The following is a 12693-nucleotide window of genomic DNA, read 5'->3' on the forward strand; positions in this document are numbered from 1 at the left end:
ATCCAAAAGCTCAAATTATCTTTCCCCTCACTAAAAAGCGTTACCTACATTGGAAAACTAGGGAAATCTCTTCACTTCAAAACTACAGAGCTTTGGAATAATTTTCCTGCCCAGCTGCGCAGCCTGGGCTCTTTCCAACTATTCCGAAGACACCTCAAAACGTGGCTATTTTCAAAACTGGAAAAATTGGGACCGTCTTAACTTTACATTCTGGTGGGCAAATTAATGCTTGATATACAGATATGAAAAAATGATTGCAGAATCGTTAGGGAATATAAAAATTTTCAAGCTAAAATGGGGTCCATTGACATCTTTTGTTGATCTATTGTAGATTTGATTTTTATGGATATATTATGTGCACATCCAGGGGGAGGGAGGGAGGGAGGGTGGATTTATTTTTAAATGATTCCCTGAATTCTTGTAAAATTAATGTATTGGTTTATTTATTAGTGCTTATTATCTCTTATGGATATGAAATGTATATCATAATGAGCTTTTTGAAGATTTGATTATTAAATGAAAAATTTATAATAGTTATGGGATAGGGTGGGGGGATTTGTTTCTTGAAAGAATATTAAGTGATGTCTTAAATATAAAATGTATTTAATTTGTATTGCACTTATTGAAAATATTGAAAATGAATAAAGAATTTTTTTAAAATGTCAATTTCCACTTCCCCCTACCACCAACTCCCACTATATTTCCCTTTTAATCTTTGTAAACCGTGTTGCGCTCTATATTTATAGAGAAGATGCGGTATATAAGCTTAAAGTTTTCAGACTTTTGTAAAGCCTTCAGTCCATAATCCTACTCCCCTCTGCCCACTGCTCACCCATCTAGCCAGCAGATTCCATCTCCCCTAACTATATCCCCACCCTGGCATCCTATTTGTCTTAAATGTTTAGATTGTAAGCTCTTTTGAGCAGGGACTGTCTTCTTTGTGCCTACATCTGGTAGCGCTATAGAAGTAATTAGTAGTAATAGTTTTTGTACCTGGGGCAAAGGAGTACCAAGCGACCTGCCAAAGGTCACAAGGAGGCTACAGCGAGCATTGTAGGGCGAGGGGGATATGAGTTAAAAGCAACATCGAAAAAGTGGGCTTTTAGTCTGGACTTGGCGTACCAATTCAGGCAATCTGTTCCAGACGTATGGCACAGCAAGAGAGAAGGGATGCAGTCTGGAGCTACCATAAGAACAGCGCTGCATATGTCTGATAGCGCCATAGAAATAATTTTTTTTTTTTTTTTTTATTAAAATGTTGAAATATTTTATTGTAAGAAAAAAGTGGTTAATCACACTTTTTTTTTTCTATATTATTTTTTATTTTCAAGTTTTACATAAAGTGTACAAAATATTAAAATACAATTGATGAATACACAACATCACTTTTATATCTAATACATTATATTCTAAATGTATTTTATCCCCCTCCCTCCCCCCACCCTTCTATTATTTTTCAATCATACATTACATATTGTATATCATATTATAGTCTGTTATGTAAAATTATTTTTATTGCCCTCCCTCTATGTGTGTCACAAAGAAGATATTTAAAAGAAGAAAAGAAGAAGAAAAATTCTACTTTTTATTCATTGCCATAGAAATAATTAATAGTAGTAGTGGAACCTCAAAAGACCAGACCTTCAAGCTTGAAACTATGCAGAATAAAAACGGACCTGACAGAGACTGTTTTGGCTGAAGAGGTCCTAAAATGCAAACAATCACAGGAAACCAGCCCCCACCCCTAAAAAATTAACCTGAAACTACTATGCATATTTAGGACTAGATTCAGGAAACGGAGCTCAAAATACGTGTGAAGCTGAGCACTTACAGCCAAACTTAGGATATCAGGATTTACACCAACTGCAATCTGCTGTAAATCCTGGCGTTTCTACTGAAAACCCGTGAACCAGCCACACCCCTCCCGTGGCCACGCCCCTTTGAGTTACACACTCTAAAATTGGCTCATGAATCTTTATAGAATTCTTTTAATGTTATTTTTATTAATTTAACAATAATTCCAAGTTGAATCACTTATTGAAGAAACACAGAACTTATTTTTCCAAAATTACGCACCTGAAATAATAATAGTGTTGTCTGGGAGATTAACACCATCCTCACTAGCAATGGTACAATATGAACCATCATAGCGCCTCCCGCCAATAAACATTAGCTAGAGGCAGGAGGGGATTGGAACTGGAGATTCCTTTTTCAAAAGCACTACCAGCATTCTTTAATCCTCAAAGTACAATGTCCAAATACCCCCCAAAAAACCTTCCCCCAAAGTGAAAAAAGTGATATCCATAATGGAGACCAAAAAAGCCTAATAAAGTCCATCCAAAGATCATTAATTAGAGCACATCGAACAAAAATCAATCATTCATTCCAAATGTGCTAGTGCGTTCTTCCTCAACACGAGATTGTGTTTCACAGATTGCTTCATAAGAACATAAGCAGTGCCTCCGCCGGGTCAGACCATAGGTCCATCCTGCCCGGCAGTCCGCTCCCGCGGCGGCCCAAACAGGTCACGACCTGTCTGAATCACCAGAAGGGGCTCCCTTGCCACCTTGGTTTCTCATTGAAGTCCTATCTTCATCAGGAGGAAGAACTCAGGATCAAAAGTAGCTTGGAATATTGCTACTATTTGGGGTTTTGCCAGATACTAGGGTCCTGCATTGGCTTATTGGACCATTGGTCTGACCCAGTAAGACTATTTTTATGTTCTTAAGACAGGATTAGCATATTTTATATGATGTCGAAGCCCTGAAGTGGGTGTGTTTAGGGGTGGTGCTGGCCTTTGGTGTCACTAGGCACCGCTGGCAACAATTCTGCAAGGACCCTAGCTAGGGCTACCAGCTTTTCCGTCTGGAAAATCTGGAGCCCTAGACTCACCTCATCCCCGCCCCGTCATACCCCGGTTCTGCCCCGTCACACCCTTGATCCCGCCCCCTGCTGTCTGTTCTCGTCGGGCAGCACATCTGCGCATGTGTGGATGCGATGCAATAACATCACACACGCATGCTCAGATGCCCTCCTGCCTGAAGGAAAGCTTTTCAAAATCCGGACCCCGGGGAAATCCGGACGTCTGGTAACCCTAACCCTAGGCATCAGATTCCTGTGCCTAGGGTCCTCGGTAGCCACGATTCTGCAAGCGGAGCCTGTCCATGACTGACACGCGTCAGGCGCCACATACAGAATCAGTGCCAGAGTGCCGTAAGCGCTTGGTCAAATCATACTTCAACTATCCCGTCATCAAGAAGTTTATTTGAATCAGCTCCTAAGCATTCAAAATACTCCAGAGAAGGGTGTCAAAAATGATAAAAGGTTTGGGATGCCTTTCCTATGAAGAACGGCTAAAGCGGCCAGGGCTCTTCAGCTTGGAGAAGAGACGGCTCAGGAGTGAAATGATAGAGGTCTATAAGATACTGAGTGGAGGGGAAAGGGGAGATGTGAATCACTTGGAATTCTTTCCAGAAATACTAGGACTAGGGGACATGCGATGAAGCTACTAAGTAATAGATTTAAAACAAACTGGAGAAAATATTTCTTCACTTAATGTGTAATTGTCAGAGAATATGGTGAAAGCAGCTAGCAGGGTTTTAAAAAACTTTTGAATAACTTCCTAAAGGAAAAGTTCATAAGCCATTAATAAGATGGAGGAATCCACCTAGTCTTAGTTGTTGGAGAATGTGGTAAAATCAGTTAGATATGCAGGATTCAAAAAAGGTTTGGATAAATTCCTAAAAGGGAAGTCCATAGGCCATTCTTGAGAAGGCTTGGGGAAAGCTATTGCTTATTCCTAGGATAAGCAGCATAAAATCTGTTACTCCTTGGGATCTTGCCAGGTACTTGGGACCTGGGTTGGTCACTGTTGGAAACAGGGCTTGTTGGACCTGCGGTCTGTCCCAGTATGGCAGCTCTTATCTATAATAATAAAACGCTAAGCACGCATGCGCACTCATAAATCGTGTTCCCTGATCCCTGATCTGTCGGGATGTGGCCGGCAGAGTGCGCATGCGCGCCAGACAAGCATCGGGCTTACCACCATCTCTCTCTCCCAGCGGGCTACCAGGCCCGGGCTGTTCGGTCCATGCGTCCGGCTGATTCTCCCACCAAAGCCCCCCACGGTGGCGGCTCCTCCCGCATCCGGCTACCCTTCCGTTCAAAGCCGCAGCAGCAGGCCCCCCCCCCCCCCAAGAGCCGCACCAGCGTCAGAAACCCCTCCGACGTTACAACGTCAGAGACAAGGCTTCCGACGCCGGTGCACCTCTGGAAAGAAGCCACTGTGGCGGCACTGAACAGCAAGGCAACATTTTTATGGGAGCCAGCCCTCGGAGAAGCCCAAGAGGAGCCGCCACCGCAAAAAGCTCCAGTAAGTGGGGATCGGGTGAAATTTGGCAAGGGAGCTGGCCAGAAAATAAAATAAATGCTGCTGTCCTGGGGACTTCAAAGATAAGGGAAGGGTTCAGCTGGCACCCTCAACTGCATTGAGTGGGACCAGAGTTAAAAAATAAATAAAGTCAAGGTGAACAGGGCAAAGGCCGGGGTTGGGTTTAATCCTGGTAGGCTGGGGAGGTATTCAGTCTCTCAATCAATTCAGCTCCAAGAATTTCTCTCCCACATCAGGCTTTATAAAACCAGCCCAACTTTACTAATAAAGCAGCACCATCTACTCACACAAGATCACACAGTAGGGAAGTTCATTATTCTGATGTCTATTGGGTCCACCCCCTCCTGCACCCAGGTATTCCTTCCTTCTCTTCCTTTTTGTCTTCTGCAGCTAAACCCATGGAGAAACTATTGATAAGAGGAAGTGATGAGAGAGTTTCCCTCGGTGATTAAGGGAATAACAGAGCAGGCCAAACCGCGGGAAGAGAAGGAGGGTGGGGGGAAATGCTGCTGCTGCTGCTGCTGCACAGGGGCCAGGGAAAGAGACAGAAACACAGACAAAGAAAGGGGGCCAGGGAGAGAGAAAGACAGAGAGAGAGAGACAGAAAGAAAGAAAGACAGACAGACCTATATTCTAGCACCCGTTAATGTAACGGGCTAAAAGACTAGTATTCCTATATGTTCCAAACTCAGCCGATTCAATTTTATATACATGAGAAAGATAATCTGAAGATTTATAACCAGAAATATAGGGCAAAACATATTTCACACACAAAATACTAAAAGCATTTGAAACGGGATCCTCATCTCAACACAGCAAAATCTTCTCAAACTGAAGATAGTACAGATTGTTAGAACATTCTAGGATGCCTGGCCTGGGATTTCTCCAGTTTGTAGGACATTTTTAAAATGGCATTTTTTAAATATGTAAACTGCATAGTTGTTATTATCAATGTGGTATATCAAATGTAAATAAAACTTGGTTTGTATGGAATTTGCTGGACACCTCTGTAAGAGTAGCATGGAATTTTGGCTACTGTTTGGGTTTTGGCTAGGTGCTAGGGCCCGGGATTGGCCACCTTGGGCCGACCCAGTAAGGCTATTCTTATGTTTGAGGTTCTGTTATACTAAGCCCCATTCTGATTACAAAACAGAGGGAGAAAAGGAATTCCTCACAAAATCTCCGCAGAAATCAACGAAGAGTGAGAGGAAAACCTTTCAACAAAATGGTGGTTCAAAAATAATATTTGAATAATACTCATTTAAAATAAAATCTCAGCTACAGTTATTGGTGGCATAAAAACCAACTCAGCTCAGCCTTCTTTCTGCGTGGTGCCTGAGTCTTCAATCAAATATGTCCATTAAGCAATAGGACTCTATTGAAGGCAGATGTTGGAGGGCACTTCAGTACTTGAGCTGGCAGGAGCACTTCTAGACAGCTTCTAGGCTCCTGATGCAAGCACTGCACCAAAACACAGATAAATCGAGTCATTTTTTTTCTGCCACCAGTAACTAGGGTTACCACATTCTACAGAAGTAAAATATGGACCCATGGCCATGCCCCCAGGCCCTCACAGTTCTGCCCAGCCCCGCCCCTTCAACCTGTTCGCTTGTTCGGAGTGTCGGGAGAACATCTGTGTGATGTCACCTCATTGCATCCATGCGCAGATGCCCTCCCGACACTGTTCCCAGCTGAAAGCTTTTCAAAACCCAGACAAAGTGGCAGGTTTTGAAAAGCCGTCCGGATGCCCAGACATGTCTGGGTAAATCCATATGTCTGGTAACCCTACCAATAACTGTAGCTGAGTGGAGGTGAGGAGTGGCCTAGTGGTAGAACTGTTGCCTCAGCACCCTGCCGTGGTTTGATCAAGTTGGTCAGACCCACTAAGGCTATTCTTATGTCCTCATTTCTGAGGTTGGCATGAGCAGCATGTAGCAGATGCTGCTGGCTGCCAGCGAAGATTTGAAGAAGTGGGTAGGCTTAGAGGAAGAGAGATGCTGGTGCCCCTGCCAAGATGGCATCTGGGACGGACCGCCTCCCCCTCCCCCTGGCTACGCCACTGTGCCTAGTCACTTTGCTGTCATCTGTGCATTGGACAATTAAACTAAACTAAACCTTAAGTTTGTATACCGCATCATCTCCACAGAAGTGGAGCTCGACACGGTTTACAGGAATTAATAAAGAAAGGAACTCCAATGGAAAGAAGAAGGGCTTAGTAAAAAGGAAAGAAAGAGGGGACTTAGTATAGTGGGGAGGGTGGGAGTAGTTACATTTTAGAGAAAAGCCAAGTTTTCAAATGTTTTCTGAAGCGTTGGAGGGAGGTCGAACTCCGAAGAGGGGCAGTAAAGCTGTACCCACAAGTGATGTGTAAATACAGCGTCATGAAATGTCCCTTCCAAGTAGGCCAGTCTAACTGCTGCAGATTTGGAGCCTGGAACTGGAATAAAGAGCTAAAGTAGGATGACTGTATCGTTTGCCTTCCTCCTCACAGGACATGCTCGGCAGGCTCTTTCACGCACACTACAGGGCTGAGAATGTCAGCTGTCTCGGTCTGCAGGATTTCCTTGCTGCTGTACAGAAGTACGCCCCTCTAAACAAGGTGATTAAAAGACCTTGTACACAGACGTAGGCACAATTTGGGTTCATAGAGCAGCTGCTCAGTATTGTGGGATGCCAGTTCTTATGCTGGTCAATCTTATACCCGCTAGATCATCATTAATTAGAGTTCTAGGTGGGTCACAGACAACATCTTGTTTGTTACATAGAATTTTGTATAGGGTTAAATATATTTAAAGGAATTATGCAGGAAATTCTCAATTGTCCGGCACACATGGGGATTGGTGGATGCTGGATAATTGTAGTTTCTGGTTGCTTGAGAGTCACTCTCATCCCCTCCACCCCCACCCCCACACTTGTAGGTCCAGCATCTGTTCTTCCTTTCTTTCTGGGTCACATTCTCTCCTCCCACTTATGGGTCCAGCATCCATCCATCTCCCCCCCTCCTTGCACCCTGCTGGACCCTCCCTCCACAGGCCCACACACACTTCTGGTCCAACTCCCGCCTGTCTTCCCTCAATCCCTCCACGCGGGTCTGGCCTCCTGGACCCCTCTCACTTACCGAAGCAGCAGTGGCAGCGCTGAAAACAGGCTGCACATGGCCAGCTCCAGCAGGGCCTTTCCTCTGCGGGGGTGGGGGTGGTCGCTGCTCAAGATCGCTGCCACTGCTGCTGCTTTGGGGCTGGAGGGAGAGAGGGGGTTTTGTGACTCAGGACCGCTGCTTGCTTCAGGGCTGAAGTGAGGGAGGGGGGTTCGCTGCTCAGGACCGCTGCCACTGCTTGCTTTGAGGCTGGAGGGAGGGAGGGGGGTTTCGCGGCTCAGAATCGCTGCCACTGCTACTTTGGGGATGATTTTTTTAATGTCAGTTGGGTGAGAGTGCTTGTTGATTGAATATCGGTTAATTGGGATTCTACTGTACATACTACAAGTTATCAAATATATGATAAATAGCATCTGACCATCAACAATGTCTATTTCGGGTGACTTTTTGGGAGAATCAGGCTGAAGTAAGTTCCAGCACAGAACTCGGTACAGATTCTATATTAATTCTGTATATTCTGGGTGCCCACTGTTGGGGATTATCGCAGAGATTATGTATACAAGAGGAAATCCCTTGAAATGCAGAAAGCGCAGTGCATGAAAACAAGTATTAATTGGTGAACTCATGCAGAAAATGTGCCCTAATGTTACCATGAGAAAGTGGAAAGTCTCTGAAAGGCCCAGGTGTGCTAAATGTTCTTTTAATACATTTAAATCCCTTTTGAAGGCTCATTCTTTTGGGATTTTGGTTTATGGATCCCTCTGTAATTGACAATGATTACTTGTTTTTGCGGTTATATCAGCCTTTAAAGCCGACTCTTTCTTTTGCTTATGGTGTGAATGATGCCTGCCCTTTAAATTGACGGCGTTCTTTTCTATATTAATATATTCATGGCTCTTTGGATTGTATATCACTATGATCTGCGTGACAGAAATGGAAGTATATCAAACTTGAAATAAACATACACAAAAAGGAAACCCCGTTTGTATATTAGACTTGTTCTGAGCTCAGACAGTCTCAGGCACTGAAACTTGCAAACGCAAGTGGCTGGAGGGTTTTTATCATGTGTTACCAGAGGAAATAGAAAATGGAGATCAAGATAGCAAGCTGATCCAACTAGAGGTGAGCCAGGAGGATGTCCTCAGGCAGATAGACAAGCTAAAGAGCGACAAGTCGCCAGGTCCAGACAGCATCCACCCAAGGGTGCTCAAGGAATTAAGGAATGAAATAGCAGAGACACTTCAGCAAATATGCAACCTATCCCTAAAAACTGGAGAGATCCCGGAGGACTGGAAAATAGCTAATGTCACGCCCATCTTCAAGAAGGGTTCAAGGGGCGACCCGGGAAACTACAGGCCGGTGAGCCTCACATCGGTCCCGGGAAAGATGATGGAGGCACTGATTAAGGATGGCATCTGTGATCATATCGAAAAAAATGGACAGCTAAGGTCGAGCCAGCATGGGTTCTGCAAGGGTAGGTCGTGCCTCACAAATTTGTTATACTTCTTTGAGAGGGTAAATAGCCAGGTGGACAAAGGTGAACCCATAGACATAATTTACCTAGACTTTCAGAAAGCCTTCGATAAGGTACCACATGAGCGATTGCTCAGGAAACTATGGAATCATGGGGTGCGAGGGGAGGTCCACCGATGGATTAAAAACTGGCTGTCGGAGAGGAAGCAGAGGGTTGGTGTAAAGGGCCACTACTCGGACTGGCAAGGGGTCACGAGCGGGGTTCCTCAAGGGTCGGTGCTGGGACCGCTCCTGTTTAACATATTCATCGACGACCTGGAGGCGGGAACAAAATGTGAGGTCATCAAATTCGCTGATGATACCAAACTATTCAGCAGGGTTGAAACCACGGTAGATTGCGAGGATCTCCAAAGGGATCTTACGACACTGGAAGAATGGGCAAAAAAGTGGCAAATGAGCTTCAACGTGGGGAAGTGCAAGGTCATGCATGTAGGGAGAAGGAACCCGATGTTCACTTACAAAATGGGGGGAACAATGCTAGGGGTCAGTAAGCTGGAAAGAGACCTGGGAGTGATGGTAGACACGACATTGAAGGCGTCAGCACAGTGCGCCACAGCCTCGAGGAAAGCAAACCAAATGCTAGGTATCATTAAGAAGGGTATCTTGACCAGAACGAAGGAAGTCATCCTGCCACTGTACCGGGCTATGGTGCGCCCCCATCTGGAATACTGTGTACAGTACTGGTCACCGTACCTCAAAAAGGACATGGCAATGCTTGAGGGAGTCCAGAGAAGAGCAACTAAACTGATTAAGGGTATGGAAAACCTTACATACACTGACAGACTGAAAAAGCTGGGGCTGTTCTCCCTGGAAAAGCGGAGACTCAGAGGAGACATGATAGAGACCTTCAAGATCCTGAGGGGCATCGAAAAGGTTGACAAGGACAGATTTTTCAATTTGAAAGAAACCACAAAAACAAGGGGCCACTCGATGAAATTGAAGGGGGACAGGTTTAGAACAAACGCAAGAAAATTTTTTTTTCACACAGAGGGTGGTGGACATATGGAACACCCTTCCGGAAGCCGTGATAGGAAATAGCACAGTACAGGGTTTCAAGGAAGACCTGGATAGGTTCCTGGAGGACAAAGGGATTGAGGGGTACAGATAAGAGCAGTGGAAGGTTTAGAGATAAATGTAGAGGTAGGTATAAAATTAGTCAGGGACTGCTGCTCAGGCAATATGCCTGATGGGCCGCCGCGTGAGCGGACCGCTGGGCGGGATGGACCTCTGGTCTGCCCTGGCGGAGGCGACTACTTATGTTCTTATGTTCTTATGTTCTCTTAGGTGTCCGCGGCTGGTGTCATGATTGTTGCAGTTGTCGGGGTCTCACCACGTCTGGGTAGGTAGAACCGATGTTTCAGCCATCATGCTGTGGCTTTCTTCAGGGTGTGCTGTGAGGTCTGTTGTTTGTCTTTATAAAGTAGGTCCTCAGATCCGATTGACTGGGGCTTGAGGTGAATGAGGCAGGAAAGTCCATTGGTCACCAATCTGAATTTTGGCAGGAAAGTCAGTTGGTCACAAATTTGAATTTTGGTGGGAAAATTAGTCAGTGTTCCCGCTAAGCTGCGCTGGCGTGCGCTGGCGCACAAAATATTACATCGCAGCGCACAAGTTTCTCGTCACAGCGCACACACGTGCTTGCAGGCAGGCTCAGCTGGCCCCAGCGAGCTGGCAGTCCATGTAATGCGTCGCAAAGGTAAGGGGAGGCTGGGGGAGGAATCGGACGTCGGGGTGGGGGTGCGAGCAGGGAGGGGGGCGATCGGAAGAGGCGTACGGCAGATGGCAGGGCGGCGAGAGGAGAGTCGGGTGGGGGGGGGGAGTAACACCGGAAGAGAGCGGCAAATCCGGGCAAGGCAAGACTTGCAGAGGCATACCTAGGGGGTGCGGGGGGTCGATCCCGACGGTCCGCTCAGCTCGCCAACAAGGAGAGGCAGCCGGACTCACGTACGCTCCGACCGCCTCTTCTTGCAAGAAGCCGGGTCTTATTCAATCAGGAGCTGCTTTGACATGCAGCTCCTGATTGGATAAGGCCCGACTTCGTGCAGGAAGAGGCGGTCAGAGCAGACACGAGTGATTTCCTGCACTAGGCACCACATGAAGTCACCCACCGTACCACTCGATTCGGGTAAGCGCAGGTATCGGTGGGTGTCTTATTTGCGGGGGTGCCTTATTTTATATTTTTGTCTAAAAAGGGGGGGCTGTCTTATTTGATGGCCCTGCCTTATCATCGGGGAAACACGGTACTACTACTAGTAAATTAGTAATGCGCTACAAAACTGAGGCCGCACGAGCGCCATTGTTTATCTATACATGCATGAAGCAAGTTCTTTTCAAGTTTCGATCGTTTGAAGCGTGTGCATAAACTTTCTTTTGCGATCTTCCATAGATTCAGTCAAATAATTTTTACATCCATTCGAAAATGTCGAAGCGTAAAGAGAATGAAGAGTTTGGTAGCAGCACAAAGAAAAAGCGCAGCCAATTTAAGAAGGAATGGCTGACCGAGTTTTTGGTTGACACCACGTTGCCGCACGCGAGTGGACGGAAAACAGTGGCGATGAAAGAAATATTCGAATATAGCGACACGGACAACGCATTAATTTGCTCCCTATGCCGAAAAGCAGGTGTTAACGGAGAATGGAGCACAGGGAAGACTTGGTCTGAGTGGAAAATTGATTATTTAAAGCGTCATCTGAATCATAATTCTCATTTAGAAGCGGTTCAAAAGCTTCACAATCAAAGCCGAGGTTTTCTAATGAATTTCTTGAAAGAAACTCCCGATAGTCGGAACAACAGAATCGAATACGCACAGAGATATAAATCAAGTCCAGAGGAAGTTAACATTTTAATTGATAATATATTGCTAGCGGTAAAGTTGAATTCGTCCATGCTATCCGTCCAGGAAATTCACAATCACATGGCTAAATACGTAAAAATACCTGATAGCTGGAGAAGCAAAAACTATGCTTTCGAGTTCCTTGACTGCATAAATGCCATTGTTAAACGGGAAACATTTACAGAAATCCGGAGGTCTCCTTTTCATACCCTAATAATTGATGAAAGTACTGATATTTCTGTTTCGAAAATGCTCATAATATACATTAAATTTAGAAGAAGTGGCAGCAACATTCATGAGACAGTTTTTGCTGGCATCAAACATCTAACTGCTTGTGACAGCACAGCTATAGTTGATGCTATAAAGCAGTTTTATAGTGAGAACGATTTAGATTTCAGTCGTATGGTCATGTTCACGTCCGATGGAGCATCAGTCATGCTTGGGAAGCATAATGGTGTAGCTGCAAAGTTACGTCAATCAGTTCCTCATCTTCTAGAGCAACACTGTGTAGCTCACCGCGAAGATCTAGGCATAGACGATGCATGGAAAACGATCCCATTCATGAAAGAGTTCGAAACTCTAATACGCACCGTGTATACGATTTTCAGTAGATCGAGCGTACGAAAAGCCAAACTGGAGGATATTGCTAATGCTGCAGACTCAGATGTCATACATGATGTTAGGTGGCTGTCTCGGCACTTTGCTGTAAGTGCAGTGGTTAGAAATTATGACATCCTGTTAGAATATTGTCAAGAACAGGTGGAAGAAGACAATGATCCCGTGCACAAATACTGCCTTACTAAATTGAGTAATCTGGAATTTAAAGTTGCGCTATTTATT

General features: G+C 45.1%; 1 protein-coding gene across 1 annotated transcript in view; it reads left to right on the forward strand.

The window, feature by feature from the left end:
- LOC117359225 overlaps nucleotides 1-12693 on the forward strand; it is a 313075-nt gene that overhangs the window by 269244 nt on the left and 31138 nt on the right. Inside the window, exon 17 of the mRNA XM_033941598.1 lies at nucleotides 6882-6989. Within this exon, the coding sequence (XP_033797489.1) occupies nucleotides 6882-6989 (108 nt within the window). The remainder of the gene's footprint in view (nucleotides 1-6881; nucleotides 6990-12693) is intronic.

Source organism: Geotrypetes seraphini, chromosome 4 (genome assembly GCF_902459505.1).
Source record: "Geotrypetes seraphini chromosome 4, aGeoSer1.1, whole genome shotgun sequence".
Lineage (NCBI taxonomy): Eukaryota > Metazoa > Chordata > Amphibia > Gymnophiona > Dermophiidae > Geotrypetes > Geotrypetes seraphini.